Source organism: Malus domestica, chromosome 15 (assembly GCF_042453785.1).
Source record: "Malus domestica chromosome 15, GDT2T_hap1".
Classification (NCBI taxonomy): Eukaryota; Viridiplantae; Streptophyta; class Magnoliopsida; order Rosales; family Rosaceae; genus Malus; species Malus domestica.
In genome coordinates this window covers 17,069,182-17,086,221 of record NC_091675.1, presented here as the reverse complement: position 1 = coordinate 17,086,221, position 17,040 = coordinate 17,069,182, and the positions used below count along the sequence as shown (strand labels likewise).

The following is a 17,040-nucleotide window of genomic DNA, read 5'->3' as shown; positions in this document are numbered from 1 at the left end:
GATTGGCTATAACGGGAAGCTGGTGCTTTTACCGGGTACCGGGTGTTTACCGGCTTGGATTATTTTGTCCTTTTAACCAAAATGCTCCTGCATAACAGCGTAATTCTGAAATTATTTGATAAAAATTAAAGGTATTTTTGTTATTTTATTTTTACTTAATAGAGATTTTTTATTAAAAGATCAAAATAATTGATAATGAAGAAACTCAATAACCGTTTTTATCGATTTCAAATCTCAACTACCAAAATAAAGAGTTATGCCGCGCTCGAAGAGTATTTTAGCCAAACAAGCTTCATTTTTGGGGGGCTCCATTACCTAGTTGTTTGTGGGTTTCTAGAAAGGCCTGTTAATAACATGTTGGTTTGGAAGTCCAAGATCCAAGATTTGTGGGCTGCTGTTGTGGATGTTTGACCAAGATGGTTCAACATCTGGTTTGGATTAGTTGGGAATCACATCACCATAGCAAAGGCAATGGGGCCAGTAATGCTGCTGGTACGCTGATTTTGGACCAATAAAATCAGTAAGTTAACAAGTTGGGTGGAGTTGTTTAGTTACGTAAACATATGGAGGTGAACTTAAACAACACTGTTATTGCATCGTTTACACAAAACGTTATAGTAGACTAGTAGTAATGTACTGTTATCGTATAAGTCATTATCGAATATATGACCATAAGTTTGGTGTTAGGCTAACCTCTATTTATCAATTTCTCCCCTTTATTCTTGACTCGGATTAAAAGAAGTGTAAGAATTGTACTCTATTCAAGTGTGAAATCATGTTGTACGTAATCTATCGTCAAATATTTGATTCCCTCCGAATCCAAATGTCATGCATATCTAGTGAGCTTAACTCAGGCCCATTAAAGTTAGATTCGTGCACAAATTGAAACACACTAAAAGCTCGTTTGGATGTGCTTTTAAAATAACTGCAAGCGTTTTTTGTGAAATATTTTTGGAAACCTTAATAAAAATAGTAGTAAATCCTGAAAAAGTACTTAAAGTGCTTTTTGGAAAAATGCACATAACGGGTGCTTTTCGGAGAAAACATTTAAAGTGCTTTTAAAACCCAAAAATATTTTTTTCCAAAAGCGCTTTCAATTATTTTAAAAACACATACAAACGAGTCCTAAGTCGTACACTCAACCTCAAATTTAATGTGACTATCCTTGACCTCAATGTAACACAGAAAGAAAGAAAAAAGTTAAGTGTACTATGTACGAATTCGGTAATTTCTCAAAAACAAATGATGTTTTAAAGTCAAATAATCTCTCAACTCTGCGGTATGGGGAGGGGAAGTGAGTCTCATTCAGTGTCACGTTCAACCTCATGTCAAAGAGTTGTAGCATTAAAAAAATACCTAACAAAAAATATCGTAGAAAGGTCAATTATTTCTTAATCATGTCTTCTCCTTCACATGTATTAGTCTTCTACATTTAAGGATAAGATGTTACGAGTCCTTTAGATTAGCGGAGACACTATCGTCTCTAGCCAATAGCCAACAGGATTTTCTTCGGATCTTCTTTGTGAGGATCTCAGACATTCGTAAATCATGTCAGTTTATCTTAAGACTAGGCATTTTAATATAAAAAAAGGACCAAACCGTGCCGAACCGCACTGGCGGTTTGGTTTTTTCTTTTCTTTTTTTCTAATTTTCAGTGGTTAAACCGAACTGCACCGACCTTAATCTCCGTTTGACAAGCAGTTTTCAAAATTCTTTGGATGCAGTTAATCGAACCGACCCGCATATATATATATATATATATATATATTTTAATCATAATTAATACATGTAGTAATATAAATAATTAGTTATTTATGAGTTACCATACGCCCATCATATAAAAATAAAACCTGATTAGTTTGAGAATCCCTTTTCCTTTTGTTCTAAAAGCAAACAACAAAAGGAAAAGACAACCTTTTCGTGCCTAAAAAACAGAGAGGAACGAAATTATGAAAGGAAAATAAGGGGCCTATTTGGAGAGGTAGCATCTGCTCTTTAGTGCTCTTCTTGGGTTGCATCATTTGTATTTTCCTTTGAACAAGCACTCATATTGATGCTATGTTTTGTAGCTTTTGGGAAAATAATTTGTTATATATTTTCGTCTTTACACAAATTGAAAATCAACCCAAAACAACCCACCATGGTCAATTAATCAACCTTATCGGTTTTAGCCCTAGCTTGGTTGGTTTCGGTTTGTAATTTTGGCCCAACCGACTAGGTCAATTTGGTTTCGGTTTTGGGCCAAAACCGACCCAAACCAACCCATGCCCACCCTTAGTTCATCATATATCGTACAGTCAGTTTTCGTCAGGTACTGTTTATGTTTAATTTTAAATAAAAAAATTTAAAATAATTTCTCACCATACAATGTACGATGAACGGACATAATTCACAGATTCCCGAGATCTTCACAAAGAGACTCGGGAGAATATCCAAATGCATCTCTAGAACACAAGTCACATGAAGGTGCAGACTTGCAGCGTGACTTTGGATAGTATTCTCGAATCCCAAAGTTTTACAAGCACCAAATATTGTACCTTTTTCTTGCAGCCCCTTTGCCTTAACGGGCGTTAGCCCAGATTTGTCAAAATACTGTACCTATTTCTAGAAATGAACACTCTCATTATTTCTAGAATTGAAAATTGACACTATTTATAAAACTGAACACATCCGCTGCAACTATTTCTAAAACTAAATATTGCCATTATTTTTAAAACTGAAAACTACCACTATTTTAAGAACTAAACACTGGCACTGCTATTACTTTTACAATTAAACACTACCACTATTATTATTATAGAACCAAATATGGAAGTATCAATTTTGAGGGAGAGGATCAAACTTCTATCTTGAGTTAATGATCAATTTAGTTAGGTTTGGTCAAAAATTGACAAAACAAGGCTAGAAAAAACGTCACATTTGGCGAGCTCGACCTCCCTGGACATTGAGTTTTAATGTGTGGGTCCTGTATTAGAAGAAAGCGAGCATCAACACAAATTTGTTCATATGAGAGACTTATGAAAAATCTAAAATTGAAAAAGAAGGAAATGATAGGAATTGAACACAGGACGAAAAAATAAGACGAGTTGAACAAAAATTGTGAGGAAAAAATCAGAACTCAATCAATTATTTTGGATGGGCCGATCTAATTGAGATAGTTTGATGTTGGATTTTGTCCTAACTATTAAACAAAAGTTATTAAGATGTTTCATTAAAGGTAATAATAGAGAGACTAAATTTGTAAACAAAATTTATAAATTAAATGATGTGTCACTAATAGAAATAAACACGTTTATCTATGCTTAAATAATAATCTAATCATCAAATTTCATATATTTTATTAAAATTCAAAAATTTGAATTTTTTTTCATTCGTTTTTCTTTTTAACTGTATATTCCATATTGTCTTATATAGACTTTTCTTCAAAGTTGTTGAACCTTAGAGCTGTCAACATCCATAATATTACCAAAAATAAGTACTAAAATAACAAAAGCCAATAATATTATAGAGACAGTCAATGATATAATTATATTGTAATAAAGGACTTGAAAATTATGTTATTTGCTCATCACCGAATAAAAAATAAAAATGTTGTTATTCACGCATTTTTCATTATTTAATCATCTATATTTCATTTAATTTAACTTCTAAAATTTTAAAGGCATGTAAAATATAAAAATAAATGTAAATAGCACCGTTAAACAAAACAAAATATTCTGCTCAAATAAAGAAGTCAAATTTAATAATGTAATTTCCTTTTCTTGCCCACTCGGACACAGAGTCAAAGTAGGAAACTTTAACTAAAAGCTTTTAGTACTATTCATTTTAATGAAAAATCGTATTTTTACATAAAAAGTCAATCCACTATTCATTTTACCCTTTATTTTATTCTTATTGTTAAAACTCAAAATTTTCAAACTTTTTTTATTAGTTTTCCTTTCAAAGTAAGGAAAACATACACCTAACTATTTTTCAATCCATTTTCATTAGTTCGGAAAACTTAATCCCAACTAAACCACCGTCGGGTACTGCCAGGCTCAGTTCCTCCAATTTTCTAAACACCCAACCAAAAGTACACAGCCAGTTCGGCAGCCAATCGGACGCCTCCACATCGCCACTCGCCGGCTAAAACCTCTCTCCTCCACCGCCGTGTATAAATATAGTAACCGTATTTCTCGGGATTTGGGTTTCGATCAGCTGCTTCGCTGAGCACCGGGGACCAGAAAAAAAAAACCCAGTTACTCATCAGAGAGAGAGCATTTAAAGCCGCCCACTTTTTTCTCCCGTTATGAAAACGATGTCGTTTCTTAGACGGAGGAAGGGAAAAGCCGCTTCCGACTCAGAGCCACCGTCTCCGCCGATTGACGACAACAGCCAGAAAGAAAAGGAAACCCAAGCGCAGAAGCAGCAAAAGCAAAATCACAAGAAAAATGGCGGGGAAAAGCCGCACAAGTGGTCGTGCGTCGACAGCTGCTGCTGGTTCATTGGGTTCATATGCTCGATCTGGTGGTTCCTGCTCTTCCTCTACAACGCAATGCCCGCCTCGTTTCCGCAGTACGTGACGGAGGCGATAACGGGTCCCATGACGGACCCGCCGGGGGTGAAATTGAGGAAGGAGGGGCTCACGGCGAAGCACCCGGTGGTGTTCGTGCCCGGGATTGTGACGGGCGGGCTCGAATTGTGGGAAGGGCATAGTTGTGCTGATGGGTTGTTTAGGAAGCGGCTGTGGGGTGGCACATTTGGTGAATTGTACAAAAGGTGGATTTTCATGCTAAACTTGATTAATTGTGGATTAATTTGATTTGGGTTTTTGGATTTTGAGCTGTTTGTTGATTGTTTAGTTAATTTGGTGTAGTTTAGAAGGAATGGTGTCATATGAGGAGGGTATTGTGTTTGATACTTAAAAGGTGATTTTTTTTTCCTTAAACAATGATGTTTTTGTATGTTTTACTTAAAAACTGTAATGTGCAAAGCAGTTTAATTAGTGAACCTTTGAGTTGATTAGTTGATTTTGCCTTAATCAGTGCTGTTTATGATGCGGTGAGGTTGCTTATTTTACCAGTTTTTACTTAAAGCTGTAAAGTGAGTTGATTAGTTAGTGTTGTCTTGAAAATATAGTGCTACCTAGTTTAACTTTATGTCAGGTAAAGTAGATTGAGAAACTTTTTGAATTGTAAATGTGAAGAAAATGTATTAGGATGCTTGTTAGAGTGTGGATGTTGAACTCTCATTCATTTTGCCTTTATATATCAGAAAGAGATATGAGTTCTTTTGTGCTCTAAACATTAATCGTTGGGGTGTATAACCTTGATCGAAGTTAATTTCCCTTTTGTTCTGAAGTTTTAGAACATTGTTGATGGAATTGAATCTTACATACGTCGTGTTAACCATGTTTCCCTTCATCTTTTGCAGACCGTTATGCTGGGTTGAGCACATGTCTCTGGATAATGAAACTGGACTGGACCCTCCCGGTGTAAGGGTCAGGCCTGTTTCGGGCCTTGTGGCAGCTGATTACTTTGCACCGGGTTATTTTGTCTGGGCAGTTTTAATTGCAAATTTGGCTCGCATAGGGTATGAAGAGAAAACAATGTATATGGCTTCATATGATTGGAGAATATCGTTTCAAAATACTGAGGTGTTGTTTTTTAGCCCATTTAGCTTCCTATAATGGAAATTCATAAGGTTTCTTCGTTCATCGTAGCATGATAGATGTTACCATGAAAAATGACTTTTGTTTATTTGTCTGCTTGATTGCCTTTGTCAGGTTAGGGACCAAACTTTAAGCAGGATAAAGAGTCACATAGAGCTTATGGTAGCCTCAAATGGTGGTAACAAGGTGGTTGTTATTCCTCACTCAATGGGTGTTCTGTATTTTTTGCATTTCATGAAGTGGGTTGAGGCACCAAGACCAATGGGTGGTGGGGGTGGGTCAGATTGGTGTGCGAAGCATATTAAAGCTGTAATGAACATTGGTGGACCCTTTCTAGGGGTTCCAAAAGCCCTTGCGGGAATTTTCTCTATGGAAGCCAGGGATATTGCAGTTGCCAGGTTTTTTCGCATTTACTTGCACAACATATTAGTCTGCTAGAAACGTGAATTATGGTTGTATCCTGATTTGTCTAGTCTGCTAGAAACATTTCCCTACTTTAGGACCCTTGATCAAACGCTAATCTTTATTACAGGGCTTTTGCACCAGGTGTTTTGGATAAGGATGTTTTTGGTCTCCAAACCTTACAACATCTGATGCGAATGACCCGTACATGGGATGCAACCATGTCAATGATTCCAAAAGGCGGGGACACTATTTGGGGTGGCCTTGATTGGTCACCTGAAGGATACTGCAATTGTGGTGCAAAGAAGGTGAAGAATAACGATACAAACAGTGAAGTTGAAACCAGAGTAAACTATGGGAGGATTGTATCGTTTGGGAAAGATGTAGCAGAGGCAGATTCCTCCAAGATTGAGAGGATTGATTTTAGGGTATTTCTCTGTTCTCAAGTAGAATTAACCATAATGTAGAAGGCATTCCATTAGAAGTATATATGGCCTCTCTCTCTCTCTCGCTCTCGCTCTCTTTCTATATGTATATATATGCTATCTTCAAATGGGATTGCACAATGTAGTCAATGCTCTTTCTAATGGTCCCTCATACCATCTTTAAATAGTTTACCCATTCATTTTGATCTTCAAGATGTGTACCGTCTTATCTTTTCTTAGAATCCCAAGATACATACTATCGTAACTGTTTAACGTGTCTCAATTTGACTTGTGCTTGATTGGCAGGACGCTGTGAAGGGTAATTACCTTGCAAATGCTACCCATTGTGATGTATGGACAGAGTACCATGAAATGGGTGTTGGTGGTGTCAAAGCCGTTGCAGATTACAAGGTCTACACGGCAGGATCAGTTTTGGATCTGTTTCATTTTGTTGCCCCCAAGCTGATGGCACGTGGGGATAATCATTTTTCGTATGGGATTGCCGACAATTTGGATGACCCAAAATATGAACACTACAAGTATTGGTCGAATCCCTTAGAAACAAAGTGAGTTTTTTTTTTTGTGTTGTTCTATCAGTTCTCTCCCCCCCCCCCCCCTTTTTTCAAATAAAAAAAAAAGTGAGTCATATATTAAACTTAATCTAGTTTTCCATGTTTTGGTGATCCTTAATTAGTCAATATTAATGCTTTTAATTGTATCTGTACGCACCATTCCCATTCTCCAATGCCTTTACATGCTCATAGATGAACCCTTAAGTATTGCCTAGGTAGTAAAAATATTCACTACGGTGGTTTCAGGAAACTCCTGTCCAATGCTTACCCAACGTGTGTTTCCAAAAAAAAAAAAAAAAAGAAAAAAAAAGCTTACTCAAAGTGTGAAAAAGTCACGCTCCAAACGTGCTCTGTATGTTTCAGTCAAACTTTCCCATTTTTGATCAAAAAGCCTTATACACTTAAGTTTCCAGCTCTTATTATCATAAAATAAACGCTTCGTTTGTTCATGCATTGTTTATTTAGCTGCTATTCTGGGCTTGTATTCACTGTTTAAGCAAACAATTTGTTATTGTGGTGCGTGAACTTCTGACTGCTTGGGCAGATTACCAAATGCTTCGGACATGGAGATCTATTCTATGTATGGAGTTGGAATCCCAACCGAAAGGGCATATGTATACAAGTTGACTCCTAGTGCTGAATGCTACATTCCCTTTCAGATAGATAACTCAGCAGAGGGTGGAAGTGAAGACCCTTGTTTAAAAGGTGGAATTTTTTCCGCTGATGGGGATGAAACTGTTCCTGTTCTGAGTGCGGGCTTCATGTGCGCTAAAGGTTGGAGGGGTAAGACCCGATTCAATCCTGCAGGCATCCCTACTTACATAAGGGAGTATGATCATGCCCCTCCAGCTAATCTTCTAGAGGGCCGGGGCACCCAAAGTGGTGCTCATGTTGACATAATGGGAAACTTTGCTTTGATCGAGGATGTTTTAAGAGTGGCAGCAGGTGCTACGGGACAGGAATTGGGCGGAGACAAAGTGCACTCTGGTATTTTCAAATGGTCTGAAAGAATCAACTTAGATCTCTGATTTACATGGTGAGTTATAAAGCTCCCTCTCTCACGCGCCTTTGCACGCACATACAAACAATACGGATACAATCACATGCACCATTTATCTCTTTAAACTACCTACATTAGGGTTGAAGCTACGTTTTCTGAAGGCGGAATACTATATTCTTGTGTTCACTTGCCTCTTTCAACCTTTGTTTCAGGTAATCCGGTGCATCAAGGTACAACTGATGAATTATCATCGTCTTCCAAACTGGCGGTTGTGATTATAGTGCTAGTTCATGTTTTTCCCTTGAAGCCTAAGAAATGATTCAAATGAATAGCAAATTTTGCTGAAACACACACTTTCAAGATTATGTTGTCATCTGTCTATACTCTGCAGTCTTGATGGCTTCAACGAGGCCCGAAACGGCTTCAAGAATCGGATCTCACGCCACGCCGGGCTCCTACCAATTTCAGGTAGCCAACTTTTACAGTTGATATATAGCTCCCTGGAATTTGGGATATTCAATTAATTTATTGGATATTGCCAAATAAATTATTTAATTGATTAATGTATTGCTTCTTCAGTTATTCTATCTGTAATTATGTAGTATTTCACTGCTCCCTCTCCTTTGATATTTTCGTGAACATATTCACAACCTTCTGGAAGATTTTATTCTGTTTTCTGTTCTTTTAATGTAAATCACTATTATTATTAGACGAAATTTAAACTACTTAATCATGTTAGAATGGGTAAGTAAATTTAAGAAATTGATTAAATGATTAGGAATCAAATTTTAATTGTTGAACTCATCAAAATTAAATATATGGTCACAAGGACTGATTATCGACGATAAATTTCACACCGGTCCTCACCTCTTCCATACCGGATTGAAGCCGCTGATCGAGGTTTACTCGTCGGTGTCAGCCATAAAAACCATAAGGATCCTCGCTGCTTTGTTTGCGCTCCTACGAATGAGATTCTCTCCCCTCCCTTTTTTCCTCCCCTCCCCACCCCCCCCTTTTTTCTCACAATTTGTTTTTCTTCTCTCTCTACAAAGATCAAAAAACAAGATGAAATATTGAGCATTCAAACAAGAATGGGGAAAGAGAAGGAAAAAAAAGAGGGGGCGAGAGTCATTGTCCCGCTCCTAATACTCAACCGTTGAAAAATATACCAGAACCTAAGACTAGGTATTTTCTTGAGGGCATTGCTCTTGCTGTGTTGAGGTCGAATTCAAATTCGAACCCAGTTTTGAGCACATGATTTAAGAGTAACTTTTTAGCCAAAATGGTTCATGAAGTTGGTATATAACTCATCACCTTGGTTACTAAGATTTGAAATCAGTAGAAGTGGTCCCTGAGTTTGTCCATAGTCAATTATTTTGGTCAATGACCAAATTGACGAAAATACTCTCAATTTAATAGACAAAGAGCCAAAATGTTTTGACAAAAATTTAGGTGACACACCCCGATCCGAAATGTCCACTAGGACTCTGAATCGAGTTGTGCTGGCCAACACCTGGAAGGTGACAAAGCAATAAAGTATGGTGATGTGGAAAATATGAATATATTTAAACCTAATAATGTCTAAAGACAAGAGTGTGCTGTGAGCGAGATTGAACTCATTTCACACGCGACGTCAGAGCATAAGTAAAGTACAGTAGTGTAGGTAAGGATCATACCCTCAGAGGTAGCCACCTATACTGAGATTCGTCAAGAATCCTTGTCAATACGAACTTTCAGCAGCTAAAACCTGGAGGGGCGAAAAACAGAAAATGTGAGTGGGCAAAAACAAAGCTTTTAAAAACCATTTCTCTTTCCAAAAATAATAACCCCACTGCAAAACCCGTATACTTTCCCATAAAATAATAATACATACGTATATAGAAATCATGCTTGAGAGCAATGAAAACCAAAGTATGTGCCATGTCAAGTATCTCAGTAAATAATATGTAAGCCATGTACTGTGAATCGATATAAAATGATATGTCAGCCGGAGTCACCTAACGTGACATGTACGGCTGAATCTATGCACACGAGTCGGAACCACCTATTGTGGTCTGTACGACAGGGCTAGGTGTAAATAAGTACGCTCAAGTGCTACGATCACGTGAACGTTGTGCGATAAATCGCGGGTCACCTACAAGTGGAACCACCTATTGTGGTCTATACGACAAGGCTGTGCACCAAACTTGGATCCAAGGTGAGCGTGCGGTGCGAGAGGTGAACATCACGTGAATGACTGTGCCTTGGCCACGGGCGGGAGCACTAACACCAGGGTGCATGATAATGAACTCTAAATGCATCTAAACATAACCATACACATTGCAATCGCTATCATCAATATGTAATCACATGAAGCTTACCTGGGCGTCCGCAACATCATGCAATAATATGCATATCTATACTTGTTTTACCATACTTAGGGCCTCCGTATTTAGATCTCGTATAAATACTCGGGGGACTCAAATGTAATTATGTAATAAAGGAATGGGCAAATATGTAATATGTGAAGATCCCTTATTCTATAAAATGACTCTTCACTCTCCTTATTAAGAGAGGCCAATTCTTAGGCCTGACCATTCACCCTCTCAAAGCCTCTCATATTCAGAGCAAAACTCTCTCCCTCACAATCCTCTCAGAGAAATACAATATCAGTGTGGACGTAACCCAAACATAGGGGTGAACCACGATACATATTGTGTTCTTTACTTTCTTGCAGATTCACGGTCGGATTTACGTTGTTCCAAGACCCCTCCGGTTTTGTACATCAACATTTGGCGCCGTCTGTGGGAAACGATACGAAAAGTTGTGTCGGTTCTCTTTCATTTTTTTCACCTCCACCGTGAATCTGCAAAACCCACACAGAGACACAAACATAGAGTTTTCTCTCTCTCTGCCTTTGAACTCACGCCTTTCCCTACAACCCACACATTTTCCACTTCTCAGAAAAGCCAAAATAAAAAATAAAAAATGGAGCTTCGTCTCCATCCCTGCATAATCCCTCTGCTACTGCTCTCCTTAAAACCCAACTCTGACACCGACTCCGGACCCGTTCGCCACTCGGATCTCTCCGACTCCATTTTCCGAACCTACTTGGAATTCACAGGAAAATCAACATCGACCACCGCCGACCTCTCCAAGATCCAATCTTTCCTGACGTCATCCTCCTCCGGCGCTCTGTCATGCCTGCTATGCCTGGAGCAGATCCGGCCCGCCGACCCGACATGGTCCTGCACCTCCGTCGGTTTCTCCGTCTTCCACCTCATCTGCATCCAGAGCTCAAGTACCTCGTCGACACTCCATTCTCGCCCTCCTTGGTCACGTATGCTTCCTCTCCAACTTCCCTCTCCTCCAGCACCAGTGGCAGATCGTCGACAGTTTCAAGTCCCAGATCTCTCAGCACGCCCGCGACCGCCTCTTCGATCGTGAGCTCCACCTGCCCGTTTCCTCCTGCGCCGACGCATTGGTCGTCGTCACTTTGATCGACGACCTTCGCCCGGAGTGCGTATTTTCCCTCTTCTTCCGCCACTTGAGGAGATGCAGCAGAAACTGGAGGCCAGAAAAATGGTGATGGGAAACATGTCAAGGCATTTTATGCTTGCTGTGGAGGATACAAAAACAAAAGAGGAGCAACTTAGTATAGAGCTTATGTCACTTTTGGTTGCTGGGACAGCTCTATCTGTTGCTAGGAAGCGGTTGGAGGAGTCAAATCAGCTACCATCCAGTGACAAGGGGTATGTTCATTTTAAAAAAACTGGCTAAAGATACTAAGAAGGCGACAACAACATATTATATCACGTGTTTCATTGCTATATCTTGTAAAGTTCACTATGGGTCCTGCACAAGAACATAAACTTGAATCATTTCCTAACACTAGTGGATCAGGAGGTTCAGAAGTCTGCAACAGCCCTGGGATATGTCGGTCATTGGTTTTAACAAAGCATGTGGAGTTCCCTCTCTTTCTAGATGGCCAAGACACAACGAGGCATATGGAGTTTTCTTTACTCGAGTGTTTTGATGGGCACGAGGAGTGAGAATTGATGGGCACGACCAGGCTGTCCAAGAAAAGCAAGTGGGTTTGCAAGCAAAAGATACCTTGCAAAGCAACATGGGTGGACAGAGAAGGGGCGGGGAGATCAAGAAAAGCAGAAAGCGAAAGAAAATAAAAAGAAGTAGACATAATTGCGGTGGTGATGTCATGCAGAAAAGAGAATTATGGGCGTGACCCATTGAGCAGAGAGTCGGATTTATTTTTGAATGATGTAATTTATTTTTCTTATATTTCGGAGATATATGTATAACCCCATCAGAGGGTAGTTAAAAAAAAAAGGGCAAGCCCAACATAATGGGCTGGAATGTTATGTAGAGGGCGAACGCCCATATGCCCAAAAGAGCCAGGCCTTCTATTATCACCAACCAGGTGATCAAAAGTACGTCCAGTACTACAAAAAATTATTTGGCAGCCTGCCTCTATTATCACCAACCAGGTGATCAAATGTACGTCTAGTACTACAAAAAATTATTCGGCAGCCTGCCACTATTATCACCAACCAGGTGATCAAAAGTACGCCCAATACTCCAAAATTATTCGGCAGGTTGCTGCTATTATCACCAACCAGGTGATCAAAAGTACGTCCAGTACTCCAAAATTATACATGAGCATCACTCATATCAATCATACATAAACATTCATGACCATCACTCATGTCAATCATACATAAACATTCATGACCATCATTCATGTCAACATTCATGAGCATCACTCATGTCAATCAGCTTCGAAAGCTTTATTTAATAGAGCTCCAGCTTCAAAAGCTTCATTTACAAAGCTCCAGCTTCAAAAGCTTCATTTACAAAGTTCTAGTTTCAAAAGCTTCACTTGCAAAGCTTCACCTACAAAGCTTCACCTACAAAACTTCAGTGTAGGATATACAAATACCGCCTCCGAACAACCGCCATTTCGGGCCATACATGGATTCAATTTGAAGTCTCCAACCAACAGACTCTATTGACCGAAGACTTGGGGGACTACATTATGTACCATATATTGGGCCTCAACTGGGCCTCATAAAAAATACTTAGGGGACTTAGCCAATTATTTATGTATTGAGGAGCGAGCCCTTATTCTATAAAATGGACTCCCTCACTTTCATTAGAGAGCACCCATTATTCATGTACTGAGGAGCGAACCCTTATTCTATAAAAATGATCCCCTCACCATCATTAGAGAGCATCACCGCCTACTGAGCAACCGTCTCACTGTGAGCATCACCCCTAACCCATTATTCATGTACTGAGGAACGAGCCATTATTTTATAAAAGGGACTCCATCACCTTCATTAGAGAGCATCGCCGCCTGCTGAGCAACCGCCTTGCTGCGAGCATCACTTCTAACCTATCACTTATGTATTAAGGAACGAGCCCTTTTTCTATAAAAGGGACTCCCTCACCATCATTAGAGAGTATCACCGCCTATTGAGCAACCGTCTCGTCGTGAGCATCAACTCTAGCCCATCATTTATGTATTGAAGAGCGAGCCCTTATTCTATAAAAGGGACTCCCTTACCTTCATCGCCACAAGCCGAGCCAACCAAGGCAACATAAGCCACAAGCCAAGTAGCCTCGCAACATGTTCTACTTCTAGTTGAGCATCATTTCAGATTGAGCACCGCCTCATATCGAGAATCAGTTCAAGACGACATCTAGTTACTTCGGCCCACACATGGACTAAATTTCAAGTCTCCAGCCAAAAGACTCTCTTGACTGAAGACTTGGGGGACTACTGTTTGTACCATACTTAGGGCCTCCGTATTTAGATCTCGTATTAATACTCGGGGGACTCAAATGTAATTATGTAATAAAGGAATAGGCAAATATGTAATAAGTGAAGAACCCTTATTCTATAAAAGGACTCTTCACTCTCCTTATTAAGAAAGGCCAATTCTTAGGTCTGACCCATCACCCTCTCAAAGCCTCTCATATTCAGAGAAAAGCTCTCTCCCTCACAATCCTCTCAGAGAAATACAATATCAATGTGGACATAGCCCAAACATTGGGGTGAACCACGATACATCTTGTGTTCTTTACTTTCTTGCAGATTCACGGTCGGATTTACGTTGTTCCAAAACCCCTCCGGTTTTGTGCATCAACAATACTAATGCATATACTAAAATAAGATGCAAGTATGACATGACACTTAAAAATATATGCATATTAAAACAGTTTCTGGGAAAATGTAAAACATATATATGTATACATAGAAAACCAAAAGCCCATTCACCTGGAGTTTGTGCTACAACTCCCTAGCACAAACATCGAGGCATCACGAACGATCGGCACCTAGAATAATTATCAGACCACATCTTAGAATCCTTATCAATAGAACATGTAACTCACATAAAAAACATCCCCAAGGACGTTAATGATTCGAGACCCATTGACCAAAAGTCAACCGTTGGTTAAAGATCGACGGTAGGGTCTACAACCCTACGTAACTCGATTTGGAAGATCCGCACCTTGGATTTCCAATCCGTAACTTCCAAATATCCACATTATGCTTCTAAAACATCATACTAAAATTTCATTACGATCCAACGGTTGGATCTCCGCCAATTGCAAATTCAAGTGGCGGTCAACATTTTATTTTACAAACTTACAAGTCTAATTCGGAAAGATACATACGTCGGATTCCCAATCTGTAAGTTCCTAATATCCTTAAATATTACGTACTATAACTATTGAATTTTGGTGACGATCCAACGGTCGGATCGTCGATTAATATAATTATCAAGTAACACACCTTAATCAAACTAGATTCACAATAATCAAATCACATCATATGGATATCAAATTTGAGATCAATATATCGATTTAGCGTAAAATAGCATCTGCGGCCCATTGGCCACACGTCGCCGTCCCGACTCACCAGAAAATTCAACTACTTCTAAAAAATCTCAAACTTCACAGAAATGAAAATCTCACTATGTGGAACAACTTTCATACCTGTGACTAAGGCCAATTTAGCCTGGAAAAGCCTCAATTTCATGAAAACCCGCTGGAACCCTAGGTTTGGGTGTATTTTGATTCGACCTTCAAACTCACACCAATGCTCCAACCAAGGCTTGGGCTTTGTTCTTGGGCTTAAGGGGAGTTGTTTGATGGTGGGGATCGATGAGATTGCATTCAGGAATGGCGGATCGCCGCCTAAAGACTCACGGGTTGCTGTCAAAGCCGACGGCTTCGAACTTCATAATTTATAGCCCAATTCCTTCAATTTTTAGGTGGAATGTGAAGAAGGGATGTTGTGGGGTTGATCCTAGGTTGTGGCGACGGTCAATTCGCCGGAATCACCACCGGGTTGAGCAGGGTTGTCGGGTCAAGGGAGAACCGGTTTGGTTCCCCTCCTTCTTCTCCTCCCTCATTTCCCTCCTTTCTCTTTCTCTGGTTGGTCACTCATTCCTCTTTCCTTTTCTGATTAGTCTCACATCCCCTTCCTTTCTCTCCTTTATCTTCTCTCCCAACCGTCCATTTCTGCTTTCTTCAAATCTGGGCCATCCACGTGGCTTTCCAGATTAAGCTCCAAAAATCTGGAGCTTTCTTGAACTTAATCAATTTACTAAAATACCCTCAACTTTAAACGTTAATATTTCATTCGTTATAACTCCAAATTGCACTCCGTTTACGCCCATGAGTCCATAGTGATGAGTACTACAAGGATACGCCAAGAAAATGAACCTTACATGACATGACAAGACGGTCCATAAAAATCAACATCTTTGCCTCGAAGGGCATTTCCGTAAATTCATATTTAAAATTTATAAAAATCATAATTTTTAGGGACGGGTCGTTACATTAGGGTACTTTTGTCATTTTCTCCTTATTTAACGAAGACTTTTCATAAAATGACTAAAATAATTGACCGTGGACTCCATCGATTTCAAATCTCAGGGACCAATGTGAAAAGTTATGTAAATCTCAAAAACCATTTTGGATAAAAAGCGTTAATATTATTCGGTTATCGAAGCCCAAGACCAACCCCTCATATCAATACCACCTTAGATGTGAGGTTATTGATTCAAACACTTGGTATTGGAATCAGTTGAACGATGTGATTTTACCTTACGAGGGTTTTCTTGGACACCAAGTTACCGGTTTCAGCGTGCGGCGCGCTTTACTGGCATCCCACCAACAATCAAATACTGGTTTTCTACCAAGACAAAGACACTTGGAAAACATTCGCCCTACCGCATCCAATGCGCAATGATAAGTATTGGAAGTACAATCCGGCCGCTTACCAAGTTCGTCTGGTGTTGGTTCGCAAAGAAGACAAAGAGTTGATGGAGTTATGGGTAATGGAAAACCAACAATCCCACGGTTCCTCCGGTGCCTTACAGAAAGTCCGGTAGAAGCATTTCCAGCCACAATCAGCAACCGTGCAACCAAAAATTCATGAGGACATTTCCTCTACCTTGTTACGCAAGATTTAGGTCAAAAATAAGTTTTCACGGTATTTAATTATATTAAATATAACGTAAACTATATAAGAGCGTTCATAGACAGTACATAGAATCATTTATGAAAGTGATCACTGTGCTTTATAAGTAATACAAGGAGAACGACTTGCCTTGATTTGCAAGAAGGACGAGGAGTTTACGAAACTACGGACAATTCAAGACTACAACAAAAAGATATGGAGCAATAATGAGAAATTCCTACTCATCGAAACGCTTAATAAAAGTAATGTTTTCGTGCTCTTTGCAACAATGATGTTGCGCTCATGCTCGAAACTTCGGACAAGAAACCGGGTTTTTATAACTTTCAAGACTCTAGTTGGAGGATAGGCGCAGTACAAGAGAGTTGGCATCGTGACATTTTTATGTTGCAGTCTGATGATGACTGTACTAACTTAAGGAATCCAATACAGAGTAGGATTCTCTCCCATTTCCTTTCTATTTGAACTGTCATTGTTAAATTACATCAACATCTTATATTTAT

At 39.3% G+C, this 17,040-nt stretch overlaps 1 protein-coding gene across 1 annotated transcript; it reads left to right on the top strand.

The window, feature by feature from the left end:
* The first annotated feature begins 4,013 nt into the window (after positions 1 to 4,013).
* Positions 4,014 to 8,709, top strand: LOC103400853 (phospholipid:diacylglycerol acyltransferase 1-like). The gene is made up of 7 exons (XM_008339540.4): positions 4,014 to 4,758; positions 5,413 to 5,635; positions 5,765 to 6,048; positions 6,183 to 6,480; positions 6,784 to 7,043; positions 7,594 to 8,085; positions 8,262 to 8,709. The coding sequence occupies exons 1-6, from the start codon at positions 4,289 to 4,291 to the stop codon at positions 8,075 to 8,077; spliced, it is 2,019 nt and encodes a 672-aa protein (XP_008337762.3). The 5' UTR covers positions 4,014 to 4,288; the 3' UTR covers positions 8,078 to 8,085; positions 8,262 to 8,709.
* Positions 8,710 to 17,040: the final 8,331 nt, after the last annotated feature.

Coding starts and splice junctions, on each gene's coding strand:
- LOC103400853 (XM_008339540.4), top strand. CDS start 4,289: ATGAAAACGATGTCGTTTCTTAGACGGAGGAAGGGAAAAGCCGCTTCC. Junction 5,636..5,764: donor TATCGTTTCAAAATACTGAG/GTGTTGTTTTTT, acceptor TGCCTTTGTCAG/GTTAGGGACCAAACTTTAAG. Junction 6,049..6,182: donor AGGGATATTGCAGTTGCCAG/GTTTTTTCGCAT, acceptor TCTTTATTACAG/GGCTTTTGCACCAGGTGTTT.